The 21,974-nt window shown below is 41.3% G+C and overlaps 1 protein-coding gene across 17 annotated transcripts in view; it reads left to right on the forward strand.

Annotated features, from left to right (window-relative positions):
• The window catches only part of LOC146493522 (uncharacterized), a 39,518-nt gene that overhangs the window by 3,182 nt on the left and 14,362 nt on the right, over positions 1 to 21,974 (forward strand). For 7 of the 17 annotated variants that reach the window (XM_085147778.1, XM_085147779.1, XM_085147780.1 and 4 more), the window contains exons 2-5: positions 73 to 289; positions 392 to 1,415; positions 2,618 to 2,758; positions 11,960 to 12,031. In XM_085147778.1, coding sequence (XP_085003904.1) covers positions 73 to 289; positions 392 to 1,415; positions 2,618 to 2,758; positions 11,960 to 12,031 — 1,454 coding nt within the window. Of the gene's footprint in view, positions 1 to 72; positions 290 to 391; positions 1,416 to 2,617; positions 2,759 to 4,012; positions 4,162 to 5,386; positions 5,554 to 11,959; positions 12,144 to 21,974 lie in introns of those variants that run through there. The other 10 variants (XR_014871815.1, XM_085147769.1, XM_085147773.1 and 7 more) reach the window with 5 other exon arrangements.

A 21,974-nucleotide genomic window follows, 5' to 3' on the forward strand; every position in this document is an offset into this window, starting at 1 on the left:
ATGCAAAAAAATCTGTTTAACCCTGCCACACACACACACCCTACGTGTCTGTGTGTTTCTCTTCCTGTCCAGGGCTGAGAAGCAGCAAGAAGACACAGATGATTACACGCACTATGATGAGGACAAGAAGCAATACCACACTGACTTCACCCTTCCTTGTCCTTATCTCTCGGGCCGCAGACATCACGGCCTATCCAATCCCGCACGGGTGCTGAGCCCTGTGCTGAGCCCTGTGCTGGAAGTGGAGACGAGGCAAATTAAGGAAGAGGCGGGCGGAAAAAGAAAGTCGGTGAGGGATTTTTAATCAAATCTAACAACATCTGCTTTTCTCAGCATGAATAAAAATAGCATTATCCGTATTCGGCTAAAACTCGCTAATTAATGCAAGCAGTATTTTCCATTGTTTTTGAATTCGCAGTCCTGTCGGGAGAGGGATGTGCAAGATAAACAAAGGAGTGTTGAAAACTCTCTTCAGAAGATGCAGGTCTCTCAATCCAGCAGAACAGGCACACAGAGCTCTGTACCTGCACCTCAACATCTGGTGACAAATCCTGTCTGCTTTGAAGGCCACACCCCACACCTGCCAGACAGAGAAGGTTCTCTACACCCTTCTAAACTACCCGGGGATGAATGTAGAAGCGAGAAAGAGCAGAATGCAAGTAGGGGCTCAGACAGCTACTCTAGTGATGATAGTGATGCTGTTAGTCTACCTGAGGTGCAAAGTTGTGCCAGCGACAGCAGAAATAATGACTCAGTGGTTAGTGCAAAAGTGGTGAAGAAAAAGGAAATTCCAAGCTCATCTGTTGAGCTGAGCTGCGACAATGAGCAGAATTCCTTTTTTACAGCTGATGAAGACTTTCCTGCTCTCACCATCATCAACGCTGGCATTCCGCTATCTCTCACAGGGCCGCCAGCCTTGGGGAAGATAAAAGGCCAGTGGGAGATTCCCCTTTCATTCCACCCACATGACATACCCACTGTCACGTTGGCAAGTGGCGTGAATGACCCTGTGCAGGCTCCCATCCAAGGCAAACCAGAAGCACCTGAGGCAAACTCGAAAACCAAAGCACCACCAGCAGTCCCAGTGCAGAACGAGGCTTATGACCTTTTGGCCGACTTCCCAGCCCTCCAGCCCCCAAAGAACCCTTTAGCGCTTGGTGGATTGCGTCAGAGGAATCCCAAGACCAACGATGCAAAGGGGAAAGGAGTTCTCATTTCTACTCCAAGCCACTGCCAAAGCTGTAGGGGTTCCCATGAGAGGAGATTGGAAAATTCGCCCCATGAGGTCTCCTCCATCTGTGCAGGAGATCAGAAATCTGTGCTGGACCTTCAAACATTTGGCACAGTCCGCCATCACAACTCTCCCACCATCAGCTGTGAGCAACGGAAGGCCAACAAGCAGCCGCCGCCTAGAGGTAATAAATCTGCCATGTGTCTCTATGCCGTTAACATGCCTCTCCTTCTATTAGGAAGTATAAATAATCTGGTGCTGACAAATATAACTTTATGCCACTCTTAAAGCTTTCTGGAGCTAGAAATACTCTCACATTATCTCTTTCTGACAATGCATTATTAATATTAGAGACACCTTCGTACTTGGGTAATTAAAGACAGGAGAGGAGGAGCAGCAGCAGCCTGTCCCAGGCAGAAACTCTAGAAGATACAAGAGTCCAGCTCTCAGACTGGTACATTTTTTTTTCTCCTCGGTTATTTTTGAAGCCCATTTAACGGAGCACTTTTGTTTCTGCCACGAAGCAGGTGGCTTTACTACTTTGTTTTCTGTCCTTGAGTTCTACTTCCTGATAGAAAAATAGCCAGACGAAACATCAAAGCAACTTTACCAATCACAGGGCAGCGCTTTGCCACCTTTAATCCTCAACAAACACCCAGATGTGCGCACAAACTCACAGACACATCCGCGCTTGCAAACATTGCAAACGCGTCTCTGTGTAGGTGTTAACACACTGTGATTCTGCATTGGTGTTGCTGAGAAGTACTTGCTCACTTGGATGACTCAGTGGGAAAATGTTCTTTTAATGAGGGGATTATTTTGCAGTGGCAAAGTGAATTACACGGTGAGCCTTCCTGTTGGTGCAGAACAGAGCACAGATATAAGCACACATGCATAAGTACATGTTCATTTTAAGTAGAGAGTATGCCTTGTACAGTGGATACAGTACCTCCATGAACTTTGCGCTGGAGAAGTCGTTCCGTTTCTGTTCCAGCTATATTTATATATCGTATGGAACAGTATAATCTATTTGGTTTTGTTTGATTTCCCCTCGCCTTTTTAACAGGTGCACAGCTGTAACTGAAGGTGGCTCTGCTTTGCTCAGTAAATGTGCATATGTGATATACACACTGCTAGCCCTCCTCCAGCAGTTCGCAGCCGGCGCTGATATGATAGAATATACTCTCTGATAGCACGGCCCTGTTGATTCAATAGCACTTTGTCGATCCCCAGAGGGGGAGACTGCAGAAAATTTGTGAGGTTTTTTTTGCAGCTGAGAAGAACACAGTTCTTTTTAGGCTTACCTATGGCACAGGCCAGACAGGACACAGTGCATGCAAAATGCCCATAGCAGTAATCCGCGTTCCCTTGCTGTTCATATTGCAGTTGCAGGTGCAGATGGCGTGGGTGTCAGTGCCAGGTCCTGGGCTAACGCTGCCAAGGCAGGCATGAAGCAAGCAGCTGCCCCTCAGGAGAAAGCCAGACCTTGTACCTTTCAGCAGATAGTTACCATTAACAAAGCCAAAGGTAAACTTATATGTTGGCATCGGCAGGTAATGTGTGCTTGTGTGTGTGCGTATATATGTGTTGGATGACACATTCAGAGGGCATCGGATATTACGTTTCACTGTGGGCCCACATGAAGAATTCGTCACGATCATTCCCGATCCCTTATTTTGCAGTGCTACAGAATGCCATTTTGTCCTTTACTCTGCTGCACCTCAAAGATCAAGCGTTCAGAGTTTTCATACATCCATATATCATTGTCAAATTAATTGTGATATTTTGGCATAATTACTGGATGCAAATGAGGCTTAAGTTGAAATGGCTGCTGCTCCATCTTGCACCATTGCTACTGTTTGTGACATCAATTAAAAATTGCCTTTTATCAAGCTCGACGTTGAACGCTGGCAGGTCTCTGGCACTGAGGTGGTCTGATATCGATATAAATAATAAAGTGTTTTTTTAACAACACGCACGTGTCTTTCTGGTTCCAAAGCAAATATTGAACAGAAATTTCATTAATCCATCTGTTTTCTGCCTCAGATCAAATTCTGCAAGTCAGATATGGTTTTAAGAGGATCAAATTCATATGTATGACTGGAATATGTTAAAACTTTGCTTTTAAATGTGATTAATTATCAAACTTGTCTTGATGAAATTAGGATTTAGATTAGGCATGTATCTGCACATTTGGTCAATGAAATTATGTTTCTAAATTTCCTTGAAAAGAAAAAGAAAATCTGGGTATATCAGCAGCTAAATTGAACGTTTCAGCCAGCTTCCCCTCCAGAGAAGCTGCTTCTGTGATTCTGTGTGTTTGTGCTTATAGTTTAAATGCGGAGGAGCACACGCGGTTGTTTTCTGTATAAATTCAAATTTTTGGCACGCCTGTTTGGATGTGTTGCAGCAGAAGATGCATTAACAAGATGTTTAAACGACAGAGTGATGTAACCACTGCAGAAACTTTGCAAGGCAGTGGAGCTGAAAAATCAACAGTTTTCATGCTTTAGCTAAAAGTCTGTAAATAGTGTTTGAGTGATAAAAATGAATATTATTGATGCTACTTTTGTACTATCAAAGTAAGACCCCCAAAGGGTATCTATACATGGGACATATCGTATTTGAAATGTATGTATCCTAAAAAATATTATAATTTCCCTGGATTCACTAATGTAAAAACTGTTTGTTTGTTTTTTAATTAAGAAAGTAGGTTCAGTATAGAAGCTTCCAGTGTTCTCAATCTTAACTAGTTGTCCTTCATTTATTTTGCTTTTAAAGCTGAATATGGTGCTACTCCAAAAATCAACAAGAAAGCAACAGTTTTCCATCCAGGATCAAATCAGAAGGTGATAACCTTGAAACAGTGCCGCTTTCACCCCTGCAACCAAATCCACTTTGTCAGATTTTGCAACCCTCCTGGCTATCAGGTGAGTGTACTAAACAGTTACTTCTCTACATTAGGGCTGTGCGATATGACCAAAATCTCATATCCCGATATTAGACATCTATCGTCCCGATAACGATATAAATCACAAAAATTTTATATTTTCTGTAAATTCTGTGAATCTCGAACAGCCCGACTTGCGTGAAGTGTTTCCAGCTTTTAACCAGCACATGAAACGACACATTTTTAGACATAAGTTGTAACAGCTGCCGTTTTCTTTGTGAGTATTTATTACACAGCGTGCTGCGGGGGAAAAGCCTGTTCTAACGTTGGAGTCTAAGGTTTATTTTTTAGCATCCGACGGCTCTTTTTTTTTTGCTTCTGATCCGTAAACACTCTGCATCTTTCACGTGATTCAGTTTATTTTGAAAAGTCTCAACAGGATCTTGAGCTTTATTGTGAAAGGTTTATGTGGAAAATAAACAAGCGGACACGCGATGGTTTTACCGTCGTTGTTGCTAACAACGCATAAAAACAGGCGCTTATCCATCTGTAGTGTGCTTATATAAAATATAAGAGAAAGAGAGAACTTTAAGAAATTAATATAGCCACTACAGTGACCATCAAAACGATGAAAAAGTATTGCCGCAAACAGTTTATTTTGCATTACCACGAAACAAACGATAGCATAAAATGAAACGATAGACGTTTTTATATCGTCATCCGATATACTGTATATCGTTATATCGAACAGCCCTACTCTACATATATTTTATGTTTTATTTGTGTTCCAGAGTGAGTTGTAGGGGTTGTACATGCGTGATTATTTTTTTAAAAACAGTATTTTTAAGTGTGCTCAGAGGCCCTTGGCTTTGTTCACCTGTAACCTCAGTAAAGTCTTTTGACATTATGATCTAGATTGCTAATTTTGAGTCTTACTAAATACAGCCTGGTGTTAACTTTGTAAAGAAAAACAAGATAGAATAAAGTATTTGGGCAATATGAATATGCAATGTCTGTTGGCTTCAAGAAATGAAATAGTGACATCCCAGTGGGCCTGTCCATCTTTTAAGTACAGTCTATGTTTAAACTATGGTCAGTCCAATAACGTTGCCAGCTTACAGCATTACCCAAGAGATAGAAACAGCACAGGCAATGACTTTATCGTCCAACCTTTGTCATGCTGAAGTATCTCATACCTAAGGAAAAAAGCTGTTATCATTTCAGCTACATCTGTTTTTACACCTACTTTCACTATATACTTGCAGAGTGGGCGGGTTCTGACAGACTAGTGTTGTTCAAACCAAATACAGCAAGTTGTGCAGTTACCTGACAGAAGCATCACATTCGGTCACGACTGTCACTCTTGCTGCTCTTCCCGGAGGAGCCACTGTGACTGGAGCACTGGTGATATAAAGAAAATGACTAGACATTATTATGTGACTGTTGTGATCCTTTGGTGTATCCTGAGTAATTACTTTTAGACAGCTGGTGGTATGATGCATACAGCAGGAATGTCCAGGAGAGCCTGTTTTACCTGAAATGAAGGTCCATGCTGCTAGTGACTGTCTGAATGAGGTCACCCATTCTTTTACTTTGGTGAATTTTGGATCTTTAAAACATTGCACTGAAGAAAAAGGACCTAGATCTCAGCCTGGCTAAACACCTATGGGTGATTTTTAGTATGTCAGCACCCTCCAGCACCATCATTAAACACCAAATGAATGCATATGCTTTAATGGAGAGATCCATTAAAGCTGTTTGGGTATGAAGCTGTTTTGGCAGCTCCTTTCTAAGACATCCAAGACTCCTTAATCTTCCTTTTGTCTTGATTCAGAAAAGCGTTAGCAGTGTGAGTAAAGCGAGAAGAAAAAAAAGTTTCTTCTCTCCATTAAAAACAGAACACCACATTTTTATATCTTCACCTCTTTCTCACTCTGCCCTTTTTAGTCTCTGACCTATTTAAATTTGGGTTGCACTTTCTTTTAGCATGTACGATGGTGACAGTGACAGCAAGGCTTGCTACACTCTAAGGTTTGCCCCTTTGGCCTAAGCACTCCCAATCCAGCAGGATAATTACTAAAGCTGCAATGCACATTCCCCCTGGGTGGGAGTGGCAATGTGAAGGTCTCTTGATGTCTACTGAGAAATGAATTGCAAGGCGAAGAGCCTGGGCAAGGGAGAGAGACTGGAGATGGAGAAACTGTAAAATGTGTGATGCTGATGGAGAGAGACATTATGAAAGTTTTATTTTTGGCAGCAAAACAGCTGATGCTGAGATTTAAGTAAATGTTTATAGATGGCGTGAAAACGTTATGAGTGCTATCTTAGACACTGACATATCTTCAAATCTTTCAGTCTGTCTTTGTCAGTGTTTTGCTCTCAGACATGTAGAGGTCTAACTCATGTGCCAGCTCTCCTTCTGATGCTCTCCATAACCTAAATATTCTGCTATAAAAGTTTCACAGGACAGAAAGAAAGGCTAGAATCTGGAAAGGAATATCTAAAAAGACCTTGTTCTATCTCTCCATCCTTGATGCTTCCCCTTGGTAGACTGTATGGATGAGAATATTCTGTAAGTGGATGATACTAACTACTTTCTGAAAACCTCAAGGTTACTAAACTAGGTCCTATATATATATATATATATATATATATATATATATATATATATATATATATATACCCACCTTTTGTAAGGGTGCCATTTGTGAGTAGCTAATATCCACCGAAGGGATGTTCGACTAATGCCACTCTCCAGTGATATGCAGCGAGTGCTACGCTGTGGGCTATTGATGAATGAAGTTAGGACAGCCACTGATGTTTCTTCATTAGTGACAGTTTTCTTGCGTCCACATTTTGGCAAATCCAACACTGAACCAGTTTCACAAAACTTAGCAAGCAGTTTGCTAACTGTAGCATGGGAAATGGGTGGTCTCGTAGGGTGTCTTGCATTGAAATCTGCTGCAATTATCAACACAATTTCGATCCACTCCTCACGTGTTAACCTCTTCGACATGTCAATGGCTGCAAACAAAGAGAAACTTGTAAATAACTCATGAAAGAATAAAGTTACGTTGAAACCAAGCACACCATTGTTTTTCTTGTGACATTACCAATAAGTTTGATGTGTCACATGGCCCTCTTCCTATTGAAAAAACAAAAGTTGTATCCAAGATGGCCAACTTCTAAATGGCCACCATGGTCACCACCCATCTTGAGGAGTTTGCCCCCTCACATATACTAATGTGCCACAAACAGGACTTTGATATCACCAACCATTCCCATTTTATTACGGTGTATCCATATAAATGGCCCACCCTGTATATATATATATATATATATATATATATATATATATATATATATATATATATATATATATGCCTGCAATATGAAGTGTTTCTAACTCTCAGCCTCTCAATAGGTCACTTGAGCCACTGTTAAGCATTGATTTAACCCTTTTCTGCCTCAAGAATCGAATTCATGATCCATTAGATACTACCTCAAAGAAAGAGCAATTAAGTTAAGCTCCTCTCATTGCACTAGGGAGTTGGCATACCTGGGCTAGTATTTGGGTGCCATGGCTTCAAATTTAAGAATGAAAAACAAAGCAGAATCACAAACTGACAGTTAAAAATGTTCCACTCTTGGCAGACACACAAAAAGAAACGAGTGGCCAAATTGTTCCATTTAGCAGCCTGATGGATTGGCTTTTGAAAATGTAGGATTTTTAGAAACACGGCACATTTGGGGAGCAGTGAGAGGAGAAGAAGGGATGGCCTCGGCACCCCTCAGCCTGTGTGGTGTAATAGTGGCGGAGACGTAGGCTGAAGTTTTCGCTCTCGCGCTCTTCTGTCTTCGTCCACCTAACAAGCCCGTCTTGAAGCTGTTGCTAGGCTACACTGGTCCGTTGTTATCCTCCGGCTGGTGGCATTTTCAGTCTTCATGTCTGCGTGTTCGCATCGGTGTGTGCGAGTGTATGTTTGATATCCTTAATGCAGAAAAAGACGGAAAGGCAAAGTGCAAAATGAAGGACAAGGAATATGATTAGAAGTTTGACCCTGAGATCCACGAATTACATTAGTGCTTTGTGTGTTTAGCGGCATATCCAATTGATCAGAGTGGTATGATTACTACCTCTGAACATTAGTTAGATTAGTGAAGTTTAAGTGTCCTAATCACCCTGCAGTAAGGTAAGCACTAGATTGAAAAAAATAAGAATCTGTGTGCTTTCGTAATAGCAAATTTTGAGGTTTAATCAAAAATTTTAAGGCAAGTCTGTATACACATGTGCTCAGAACAGCCCCTATGGTAATTATAGTAAACTAAAACTTAACAAAAAACAAAAACTACATGCAAAAAAGTTTAGTTAACTAAAACTAACTGAAACTGTTTTTGAACAGTTTCAAGTAAAATAAAATTAAATGAAAGATAGAGGCACTTTCCTTAGTTTGAGATTTTTAGTGTGGTAAAATCCTTTATAAAACTCGCCTTATTAGCCTAATTTAACAGACAAAATTATTGAGACTTAAATCTTTACAAGGCTGCTTTCATCTGCTTTCAAAAAGTTCTCTTTTTGTATTGTAATACCTGTACTGATTTCCCGAATCTTGCATATGGCATATGCCCTAATAATAACTAATGATTAAATGCAGAGTGTTGCATAAACACAGAGAGAGTGAAAAGAGGTGGGTGTAGAAGAAACACTGCATCACGGGAAGTCCTAGGCCTATTGCAGCACACCTAAAGAAGGCTTTAGGGCCTCCTGATCTACCCAAACTGGGAGCTGGTTCCACAGAAGAGGGGCCTGATAGCTGAAGGCTCTCCCTCCTGTTGTACTTTTAAACACCTTAGGAACTCTGTTGTCTGAGAGTAAAGTGCTCTATTTGAGTTATAGGGTATTATGAGGTCTTCAAGATAAGATGGGGCCTGATTATTTAAGACCTTCTATATAAGGAGAAAGATTTTAAATTCAATTCTTGATTTAACAGAAATTTTAGTTGTTAGGCATGCTTCAATCAATGGCATCGTAGACTTCACAGATCTTAAGTAGAAAGGCTAAAAAAATATTAAATCTAGGCACCAAAATAAGGCTCCACACATTGCCCTAAAAGGTAAACAGTAAAGCTTTCAAAGAATATGGGATGCTTGGAACAGTTTTTTCTTGTACGTTGAGCAGAAGACGCCTATAACTTTTAAGAGCTCCACTGATTGGCTGTAGGTCACGAGAGACACAGTTGTTTCTGGGTCCAGACAGTGTGAACGGTGCTCCGTGTCACCTGTCATGCTAACCCTCGATTTACTCTGAGGTTGCAGGAATTGCAGAACTACAGAAGGATATGGGAATATGATTAGCAGTCGCTCAGACGCATCAGTGAGAATGTGTACAGGGCCGCCTGCACCGTCTGCCACTGGGTTTTCTCCATTAGTCATGGAGGAATCTGTGACATCAAACAACATGATGGAAAATCAAGAGGAGTGAAAGGCTGCAGATGGCATTTCCAAGTGACGGGAAATGATGATAGCCGTCGGCCATAAAAAAGTGCATCATTGAGAGCCCTGAAGCCAAAATGTATCTCATTGTCCCAAATCCTGGAGATGTTTGCTCGATTCATGTGTCAGCTTTCAATGTAGCAGATAATGTTTTGGCTACAGTTTCATGTTGTCTGGCATTGAATGAGCAGTACAAAAGTCTATAAACTACCCTTATATGCTGAAACCTGACACTAAAGTGTCCCAGTGCCTAGAGTCAAAAAAAGTGAAGCCAAGGGGTCGCACTTCATATAAAGTTTTAAGCTTTTAGAGGTCACTCTCTAGTCTGCATTATGTTTTTGGATCACCACCTCCACCTTCTGACATTATCAAATGGAGGGTAGAACAATGCACGAGCATCCCGCGTTGTATTCCCCAGCCAAAATGCAAATGACAAAGCATTATTATTAGTTTTATCATTATTGCACGGCTTTACGTCATGATAAATTACCTCTTGACTGCAATTGTCAACTGGATCTCTCCTCTAATTAGCTAATTTGCTCATCTACGCGGTGGAAAAGTGATTAATGTGATTTAGAGTCCAGCAAAATATGTAATAAACCTTGATTAATGATAAATATTATTTAATAAGAATGACTGAACTTGGCACTTTTTTTTCTTTTTTAAATTATAATTGTGCGATAACACGGGCATGGAAAAGCAATAATCACTGATGCCTGACACAAAACTGTACGTAAAATTTAAACAGGTCCCAGATGTGGGTTATATTGTTTATTCTTGTATTTTACCAAATGGAGTACAAACTAACCAGCCCACGTTGGTTCTGTTAGTGTGTGTTCCAAGCAAAGCATTTAGGCACATAACCACTTGTCAGGAAACTTATTGCTCTTTACAGTCATGTAATGAGTTGTCTTGTACAGTTGAGTAATCTTACTCCTCCTGTCTCCCCTTTCCTCACACACACACACACACACACACACACACACACACATAGAGTGAAATAAAGTGAAAAGGAGGGCAGCACACCACAGTGCACAAGCACAACACGAGCCTTCGACTTGACTATGTTGTCAAGCAGCTGCTAATGTGTATTCAATATTGATGAACCTTGTTCTTTAGCCTCAGCTCTGAAACGTTTGCCCCACCCTGCGAGTTCAAAGGGACTGTCATTATGGTGCAATTCCAAGGAAGAAACGCACAACATTTGGATACACTGCTTATTTTGGTTCATGTCTTATAAAGTATGATTTGAATTATTTTTTAAAACACACTGGATTTTGCAATATTCTACTTCCTGGCCTCCTTTCAGATGAGCAAATATCAAAATATCCAAAATACACATTACTCATATTCATTTTTTTCTACCTTTCTATTGGATGTTTGTACCAATTAGTACGTATTTAATGGTTATAATCTGAAAACAATGTTTTCCCTAGAAATCAACTGCAGAAAAGACCTGCAGTTGACCTTTTCTGGCTGTTAAAATTATCATTGACATTCAAGAAAATATTTATGCTCAAAATTCTGACTAAGTAATCTGATTACATGTAATCTTTTCAGGTAATTTTTTTTTTACACATTTACAATGTGAAATGTTAAAGTACCAAGCATAATTTCTTTAACTAACAATAATTTGAATAAATAAACTTTTGAATTACAGTTTTACTGACAATTATTGCAGCACGTTTATCAGGGCAAACAAACATTATTTTTTTAGTGTAGTGTACAATATCCAAAAATCTGCTATTCAAATAAGCGCAATTGTTAATAGTTAATGCAGTATTAAACAGTATTTCAGAAAAATACTCACTGAAGAAAGGGTGACTTTTAATCACAGTAAGAAACTGTTCAGCAAAGCAGTACCCTGTTCTGCTTGTACCCTGTTCTGACAATGTTATAGTACTTTTCGGCATCATTCACATTTCTAACATAGTGCAGTTTAGGTGTTTTGTTAGCTTTCTTTATTGGAAAAAAACCCTCCCCAAAACAATTCGTACAAATTGTTTTCCTGAATTTTGCAGAAATTTGACCTCAGTTTCATTGTGTCTCTGAAATATTACACTCCAACAGTTTTCTGAACTCACGTCTTTACTTATTTATTGGCTTTGCCAAGGCAAACATGCCTAACATGGTGAGGCTGTTTATCTGTGAAAGAATACCTCAGATCGAGTCCTCATTGACTTTTTTTTTTTGGCTTTACACCTTGTTAAACACTGATTCCTTCTTTCACATCCCAAGGCATGTTCTTTGATCCTTCCTCTTCCTACATTTTTGCTCTCTCTTTATGCTTCAGTCTGTTGTTTGCATTCTTCTAATTATTTGTATAATTGTCTGCCTTCTTCCAGCATTTTGGAGTCCAGCCGCATCAAGCCAACTATCCTCCAGGATTCAGCTGTCCCCGATTTCCTTTCCAACAGGTGAGGCTCCAAACAATCCAATTCTCTGCTGTCCCCAAACCTTTGAGCCAGCTCTAATCTGCATTGCTGAATTTACCTCCAACACGCGAGTGTGTGCATTCCTGCCTCGACTGTGAGTTGGATCTCTATTGAGTCTTTTTTTATTTTGTGAAACTGTCAGCTTGTATTACATATAAAAGTCCTGCCAGTGTGCAATAAATATTCCTCAGAGATTAACCAATCTCTTGCAAGAATGAGGCAAAATATAGGTCACATCAGATTCTGATAACATGCACGTGTCTGTATGAATGTCTTGGGCATGAGCACATTTTGCGTATACGGTTTGGTGTGTGCATTTGTGTGTAAAACCTGCCTCGCGTTATATAATTGAATATGGGGGGGTTGGGTTTTATTTGTGCGGATGTCACTCCTGATGGATGCTCCTCATAAGACAAGCACAATCAGGGATCATTCCTCATCTTGCCTCCCACTCCTTACCATTACTATCCATTATATTTTATTCACAAATTCAAGACCTTACTCTTTTTCCCCCCTCTTTCGCTTTGTTGGCTCTGGTAGATAGTGGTGTCACAGAGAATTTCATGCTGCCACATGTTGTGTCTTTTCTGTCCTAATTGAGAAGGAGGCTGGCCGTCTTTAATAATAAGTCTCATGACCGTTACAAGGCAACGGGTAATGGTGGAGCTGTAGAACAGATGGCTTTTCACTTTGAACCAACACACACACATATATATACTGTAATTATACACTTTTATGACTGCATTCTCATTGAAGATCTATTACTGACACAATACGGTTTCATGGTTTTTCACTGGACTGGTGCTCATTTCCGTCACCTAAGTCTCAAATTCAAATTCAAATTTTATTTGTCACACACACACACACAACCATACACAGCATGACATGGGGGTGAAATGCTTGTAGCTGTACAATGCCCGACCATTAAATGACAGAAAAAAAGTTTTACAGTATTTACAATTTACAGGTTACTACAAAATTTACAAATTAACTTAGGAATTTACAGTAAAAAATGTGCAAATAGCAGAAAAAGCAGAAAATCCTGTTATGATTGTAAGTTGTGTGTTGCCACAAGCTCGCTGAGTGGTCTATGTGCTAAAGTTAGCTAAAGAGAGTTATTGTAACTTCTCAACAATTTCGACATCACCCCCTAAGGAATGGCCTCAGGTAAGGTAAGGTGTTATGGACTTTCATAGAAACAGATATCCATGCCTCTGAATTTTAGAACACCCATCAGAGGTAGTTTGAGGTATCTTGAAATGCCTTGAGGCCCTGTTTTTTGGCAGTTATTTTGAAGCATCTTATAATGTCTCTGCAAACAAAATAATATATAGGGGTATATATTTTTCAGCCAAATTCTCATTAGTCAGACAATTGCTGGCAGTTCTTTCATATGATGAAATATGCTTCATCAATAGCCGCCCAGGATTAATCCTATTGCAGGAGGAACAGATTGTGGAAAAACAAGGATGTTTTGACACTTGAGCTTGGATTCAAGAGCCTGGCAGCATCAGCTACACTCTGATCAAGCTGGATGGGATCCTGTGCTGTCATCAAAACAGAAAAACCCATATAATAAATAAATGATAGGAGGAATTTCAGTGTTTTTGCTCTGTAGTTGTAATGCTGGGACCACCTGTCGATAGAGTTCTATCTTGTGAAATTGTTTGAGAATAACCAGGTACTGGAGCAGAGTTGTATAAAGTATAGGGCACCGATTAATTTCGAGCACATGACTTCATATTGTGAAAATATATGCAGGTTTTATTTAAATAAAGGGAAAAAAGTCAGAGCAGAAGAAATTTGCATGAATGTGATTTTGGAGAGGAAAAATAGTTTGCTGCTGTATCTTACTGACCAAAACTTTACTGAAATGCAGCTTATTCCCCCGTATAGACCAGCTGCAAGCTAGTCTATAGTTTAAATGAAATATCATTTCATTTAAAGTACTTAACTACAGCAAAATGTGTATGGTATTTTTATTTTTTTTTACTAATGGTAGTTGGCTAACCAGATATAACTGAAAGATGATGTGCTTTCTTTTTCTTTTTCTTTTTCTTTCTTTTTTTTTTTTTTTTTTTTTTACCATGGCTGTAAATGCAGTCATGGAGTCTATTTTTTGTTTTTTGCTTTTTTTTTTTAACACCAGGAGATAATAAAAATGATCTAGTCCTGAACTGCTTTTAAATATACAGACTCAGATAAAAAAAAAACTTGCAACATATTAATTGTTGTTATTTATTTAATAAATATTAAGCCAGAATGCAGAATACAATACCACACAATTCATTAGCTTGTAGAACCATTTTTGTTATGTAACGGCTGTGTGCAGGCAGGAAAAGGACCCAAAGTGCAGACTCCGGAGACAGACGTTAATTCAAAAAACAGCTTTAATGCTGAACTCAAAGTAACAAACTTCCAAAATACAAAGAATAAACGCAGGCAGGCAGGCAAAACACACAGCATAAGATAAGGGTAGATAGGGGAGATCGCGACACAGACCAAAGAGAACACAGGGCTAATATACACAGAGGGAGCAATCAGGGAATGAGAGACAGGAGGGAAACACAGCTGGGACAAATCAGGGCTGTTGAGACAAAGGAAGCAAAACCAGATTCATTAACATAAGACATGGACCTTCAAAGTAAAACAGGAAACATAACACAGAGACACAGACTTGACACAGATATACAGCAACTATGGAACAGAACAGAAACCAGAAGGCACAACTCTGACAAACTAAACACAAGGACCCAGAGATCAAAAACAGAAAACACTGGAGCCCAGAAAACAAGTCAAAACAGCCAAACAAACAAACAAAAAACGTTCATAAAAGGCGCAGGCGGCCAGGAAAACCATTCCGAAAAAAGTTCAGGGGGCTGGCCTGGAAGCTGATGGCACAACAGTCCAAACCCGGGAAAAGCAATGGCGGCGACGAAGACAAAGGAGATGATGTCCAGCCAACACCCTGGAAAGTGGCCGGACAGGACGAGGACGTGCAGGCCGGACAGGACGAGGACGTGCAGGCAGAACGAAGACGTGCAGGCCGGACAGGATGAGGTGGCGCTGTGACCTCTGGTGCAGATGAAGTGGAACCAGCCCGTGCGGAGGCCTCAGGCAGAGACGAAGCAGGACGGGTGAGGCAGGACCAGATGGCAGCACGGCAACCGCAGGCGACAGAATTGGTGGTGGCACTGCAGGCGGCAGTGTGGAAATTGCAGGAGGTGGCTCTGCAGGCAACGGTGTGGGAGGAGCAGGTAGTGCCGCTGCAGACGACAAAGACTGGATGGGCCCCTTGGACCTTCCAGCGGAGGCAGGTTGCTGGACTGGTCCCTCGGACCCTCCAGCAGAGACAGAAGGCTGGACGGGCCCCTCGGACCCTTCAGCGTGAACGGAGGACGGCTGGCGCAGTTCTCCAGAACCGCCAGCGGGATCAACAGACGAAGGCCGGACGGGCCTCTCGGACCCTCGAGCAGGACCAGGTGGCAGAACAGATGACTAAGGAGAGGAGTGGCGTGGCGAGGGTGCCGTTTCCTTTGGGATGAGGGAACAGGAACCGGTGGAGAAATGGAGACCTCCTCCTCATCCTCTGACCACATAGCGGCCAGGAAAAAGAGAGAGCTCGCAGAGCTCTCGTTAAGCTTATTAGCCAGTTCTGTGAACGAGAAGAATTTTTCCAACGAGAGGATGAAGGCATGTCGGTGCTTCTGGAGCTAAATGATGTGCTGGCTTTGCTGGTGGAGGCGCGGTCAGTGGCTGTTGATGCGGGAGCGGCGGCCTGGTCTTCAGACAGAGCGGGGATGACGGCAGAGGCTGTACATGGGGGGCAACTCGCAGCGGAGCGGGCACCTCTGGAGCGGCAGACAGGCCCGATGACATTGCTGGAGCATCAGGTGGCCATGAGGACGTCGCTGGACGGCGAAACACAGCGCAGGGAGAGAGACTGCATTGGCAACAGTTTCATCAGGTGGATTCAGAAAAGACTTCAGGATAAGTGGACATTTGGGTGAGTCAACAGCTAAGGACACGCTGAGTTTCAGTAGCTTAGAGCACTAGATGGAAAGTGGCTTAAAAACGGGCTACTCTGAAGCTGAGATTGTGGAGGCTGTCATACGTCCCATCAGTCCTGGGTTAAAATTAAGGAGCTATTTGGAAGGGAAAGAGAATCTCACATTGACCAGCCTGAGACAAGTTCTAAAAGCCCATCATGCAGAAATGGATGCAACAGTACTGTATCAGCAATTAACCAAGGCTACACGACTTGAGTTCCTGATTAGAGTGCTGGATTTGCGTCAAAAAATTATTTTTGCACCTGAGCGCGCCCAGTCTAGCCTAAAGTATAACAAAGAACTTGTTCAAAGTCAATGTTTTCAGTCCATTAGAACGGGTCTTCTAAATGACAATGTCAGAGCAGAAATGAGAGTATATTTACAGGATGAAAACTGTAGCGATGAACTCTTATTAATGAAAATGCAAACAGCCCAGTACAATGAAAGCGAAAGAGCGTTAAAGGCAAAAGCCCACATGTCTTTTAGAACAGGACTAAATGTAGTTGAGCAGAATGTAACGCTTACTGATCCCTGCACAAGCCAGCCTGATACAAAACCAGCTAAACCCCTCAAAGATAACTCCTTATTTGCAAAAATTGAGGAAAGTAACTCAGCAATCAGGGAACTTAAAGGATAGGTAGCTTCACTAGTATAAACTGTCCAACAGGATAGAAGTGGTGATGGTGATAGGCAAGCCAGGGTGTACATAAAGTCAGCTCACAGACCAAACATGTGATGCTGTGCATGTCAACAAGAAAACAGGGACTGTGACTATTGTTTCAAATGTGGCAGTGACTCTCACTGGGCAAAAGGATGTGAAGTAAGGGGAGCTCAGAAGCAGGGAAACTGGGTGGGGCTGTGACTGCGGGACAAGCCACAGCTTCAGCACCAATGTCCCCAATGTGATAACATTCCCAAGGCCCAAAGCTTATCGCATGCATCACCAACTGACTCAGGAAATCCTAAAATTAGGAACCAACCCCCAAACGTGTTCAATCTGAGTACCAAGAAAAGAAAAGTATCACAGCTCGTGGGCTATAAGTGTCTAGTATGGTGTAGAATGAACAACTGCAGAACACAGGCACCGTGGGACACAGGAGCCCAAATTTCAATATTGAGCGCATGCTGGAAATCAGACAATTTACCTCACTTTGAAGTTCACCCCATCAGTGATTTACTAAGTAAGGATAACCTTTTAGACTTGAGAGCCGTAAATGGATCTGAAGTTCCTTTCCAGGGTTGGGTAGAAGTTAGCCTTAGCCTTTGTGATCCGAGAGGAAAAGCTGTAGCTCAGAATGAAGTTTGGGTTCCAATCCTAGTAAGTCACGATGTGGTGCAGAAACCAATAGTAGGATTTAATGCTATTGAGGAACTGATAGAAAAAGACACTACTCAGTCCAGTGAAAGCTTGTCTTTACTCAGAAATTCATTAAGAGTAGGATCAAACAAAGCAGAAGCACTGTTGAACCTTATCCACACCACCAGTAGTGAGATAGTTACTTATCCTGTCAGATCAGGACGCAAAGCTATTGTCGTACCGAGTGGAGACATGCACGGCGTTAGTTGTTCCATCAAAACAGACTTAAAGTTAAAAAGTGAAATGCTTTTTGAGCCGGATGAAAACCTGTCTTTAGATGAGGGTCTGAAATCTAACTGCCAGTTGCTGTATGTATCAGGCAATGCCCGCAAAGTCAATATCCATGTTACTAATGTTACCAAACATGACATTGTTTTGCCACCTAAAACCCTTCTAGGTAACATAAAGAGGGTAACACACAGTTATCTTGTGAATCTCAAAGAAGCTCAGATAGGTTCGGTTGTAGAAAAAGAAAATCAGAACTCACCGAGCTTACCAGAAGGACCTTGGGAACCACCTGTCAATTTGGGCCACCTTAACACAGAACAACAGGCAGCTGTCATGGAAATGTTAAGGGAGGAGTCAGGCGCATTTGCTAAACACAAAGAGGAAGTTGGTTACATAAAAAAATCTAAAAATGGATATCAAACTGACTGATCAGATTCCTGTAGCCAAATCCTATAATGCGGTCCCACGTGCTCTCTATGATGAAGTAAAAAAATCACATTCAGGACTTGTTACAAAAGGATTTTATTTGCAAATCAACCTCACGATATGCCTCTCCAATAGTGTGTGTGAGGAGGCGGAATGGAGGCCTGAGACTGTGTGTCGATTATAGGGGTCTCAATAAAAAGACCATTCCAGACAGACACCCTATTCCACGAATACAGGAAATCCTTGATGGACTTGGCGGCAATATGTGGTTTAGTGCGCTTGACCAAGGCAAAGCGTACTATCAAGGTGAAATCAGCGAAAACTCGAAAAAATATACCGCCTTTACAACACCCTGGGGGCTGTATGAATGGAATAGAATTCCATTTGGACTCACCAATGGGCCTTCAGCTTTCCAACGTAGTATGACTAAATTGAATGCGACAGGACACAAATGGGTTTCCGAGTTGGCTGATTTTAACATAAAACTGAAATACCGACCCGGAAACAGTAACGATGCAGACTTTTTGTCCAGAACACCTTCTAGTATGGACTCATACATGTCAGAATGTACTGAGCTGTGTTCGCCTGAAGTGTTAAGCACAGTACTGAATGCCATTGAAACACAGGAAGAAAAACAACTGGATTGGATATCAGCTATAACGTGCAATCCAGAAGTAAATAAAAAAACTCAGCCAGATGTGAGAATCACAACACAGGAGCTATTACAAGCTCAAAAGCAGGACTCTGCCATAGCTTATATTCTCAACTTAAAGAGTACAGGTGCAAGGTTTGACAAAACATCAGCGACCAAAAATCCTAAAGTAAAACAGCTTCTACATGAGTGGAAAAAGCTGTTTATTTCAGATGATGGGTTGCTGATATGAAAGACTGTGACTTATACTCAGATTGTGATTCCAGAATCTTACAAAGAACTGGTGTACAAACACCTTCACTGCGAAATGGGTCACTTGGGGGTGGACCGTGTGATGAATTTGGCAAGGAGTAGGTTTTATTGGCCGAATACGTACAAAGATATTGAGTTTTTCATCACACAGGTGTGCAAATGTAATATTCAGAAAAAAAAAACACAGTTCAGTGTAGGGCCCCCATGTGTCACGTGCCGGCTACTGCACCCTTTGAAATGGTTTCAATAGACTATGTCCATCTCAAAAAAAGCAGGGGAGGGTATGAGTATATTTTAGTGTTACAGGACAACTTCACCAAGTTTGCTCAAGTCAAGGAAGGTCCGTGAGAAGGGAATCCATGGAGTTAATGATGAGGCCAGATGAAGCACCGGGTGATCCAATTGAGCAGGAGGACAGGCAGGTGGCACACACTGGATGCTGGATCGAAATCACACAGAGGTGATTAACGGACTGCCGTGGAGCATCCGTCAGCGCAGGGTTAAGTAGTCCTCCAGGTAATCGCCCTGATGGGAAGCAGGTGTGCTGGTGATGGCCCAGCCCGGGGGTGTGGCTACCCGAGCATCACACACAGACTCCATAGACACAGGACCACGGACCCTGACAAAAGCATTCTTGTCCAGAGTCTGAGATGTGGCTCTCTGACACTTTCTGAGCTTGAGGTGAATTTGCTTGGAAATCTACTCCTGGGAAGGCTGGCAACTGACTTGGATGCCTTCGACTTGTTTCTATCTGTATGATGGACATCAAATTGTTTGGAAATTGCCCTACAGCTCTTCTTAGACTGATGTGCAGCAAGAATAATTTTTCTATGGTCACTGCTGATGTCTTTCCTCCTTAGTTATGTGGTACCGCACATCCTAATGCTCCAGATCAGCAAACTACCAATTCTGCTGCTTTTGTAGAGGTGCTCACAGTTACTCAATTAATTACGTGCTTTTGATTAGATTAACCTGGCTGCTACTTACTCTGTTAATTCCTGTGAAAGCTGTAGGGGTTGTAAATTTTGCATAGACCGTCTCTGTTTAGTTTTTTGTTTAAAAAATAATAGTGTAACATGTATATATGATGTAATATTTTATAGTTCATCTGAGATCATAGTAAATTCATTGTAAGACCTGTTAAGGACCAGATTATTTTTATTATGTCCTGATATGTAAAACCTTTAGTACTGAATGTCAAAATACTTATGGTACAGTACACTGTGCTTTAGAAAAAACCCACATACATAAATGAGAAACACAGCATGCCTATCACTGAATGGTCTTTCCATAAAGATTCATAATGGTTCCTGCTATGTATGTAGGTGGTTGTGATCGCAGCTTATGGTGCTTAAAATCCACCTGTAACATGCTATATGTATAGATTTAACAACTTCTCCCTAGGTTGTGAAAAAAGGTGAAAAATACACAGTGTGTGATCACAGCACCTACTGACTTTTTCTTGTACTGTCAAACTGGCAGCTTACTGCTAGCAAAAGGACACTAGTGACATTCATCTAAGTATTTACTGATGCATCACTTTGATTAAAAAAAAAAAAAAGCAATTTATTCACAGCATGAAAACCTTGCAGTTTTTATTGTTTTTAATGTCTGAGAACAAATATTGAGTGCATATCTTTTTAATCAGTTTATTTTCCCTCAGAGCGCAGCGTGTGCGTGAGAGTATCTAGTATCTGCATGTACCTTCCACCTTCAAACCACTGTGTGATGATTGTTGTCTAAATTATGACTCTGTTGAAAAATAAAAAAACAGTCCTCTAGCTGTGGTCATTTATGTTCACAATTTGTAATTACGTTCGAAGCTGATTTACAGGGGTTTGTGTCTTTATTCACCCCGAGTGAAGCTTTTGTACACAGCTGTGCCTGTATGTCTGCTTGTTATGCATCATACATTTGATAGGTGGGTGAACAGCCGTTGCCAGAGGAGCCCATTTCTCAGTTAGCTTCAAACAGACAGTCTAATAGCTGCTCAAAGGACACATATGCCTCACGCTGTCTCCTTTATCCCTTCCTTGCTTTTTACTGAGGCAGAAATGTGCCTTGTTGTGGTGAAATGAGTAAAGATTTGACTGAGTCGATGAAAGCTGTAATTAATATTTAACAAAACTCTTTCAACTTACATGGCACCACTGCCAAGTTGAACCAGACGAGAGGCAGAAGAACAGCAGAGACGTAAATGAGCGGGAAAAGGAGAAAGGGAAAGGATAGAGCCTTTTGGGCCTTTTAATTTCTGGCTGGAGTCCCGAAACTCAGAAATAGATCTTGGCTTCTATAACACATGCAATTGAATGATGGTATACTTGTTGATTTTCCATGATTGAAGCTTACATTCACGAGGACATCGACATACAGCAGGGCTGCTTTGGCTCAGATACTCCCTTGATGTTATCTGTCAGTAGGAAAGACGTCTACAGTTTTTTTCCTCGTGTCTTGACATATTAAGCGAGTAAACAAGCACCCCGTGGTGCACGGAGGTGCATGGAGCACAGCAAAACTCACACATACTGTAGCGCTCAGTAATATGGAACACCTCCACCCACTTCTTCACACAAAAGACAGAGGGGAGGAGATGAAGACACAGGAATAAAGTCATGAGGTAAATAAGAAAAAACAAGAACAGGCGAAGAAGAACAGAAAGGGGTTTCTCTGCAATTATCTGATGTGCTGATTTGGTTTATCTTACGCACGTCACTTCAGTCGGCTTAATAAAAAGTTGGGTAAAGATACTAAAGCATTGTCTGTTGTGACGGCATCATCATTTTTATTTTTTGAGCTAGTCGTACTAATCAAAACTACCCGTGACCTGTGGGCCTCAGAACATGAACTGTCACTATAGGTGCTTGAATGTCAGTAGCTTCTTTTCGCCATAGCTTACCTCAGACCCATTTGCTTTATTTGTTTGCTTGTTTTTTTCTGATTTCCGTCTGGTGGCATCTCTTC

This window comes from Neolamprologus multifasciatus, chromosome 22 (assembly GCF_963576455.1).
Source record: "Neolamprologus multifasciatus chromosome 22, fNeoMul1.2, whole genome shotgun sequence".
NCBI lineage: Eukaryota > Metazoa > Chordata > Actinopteri > Cichliformes > Cichlidae > Neolamprologus > Neolamprologus multifasciatus.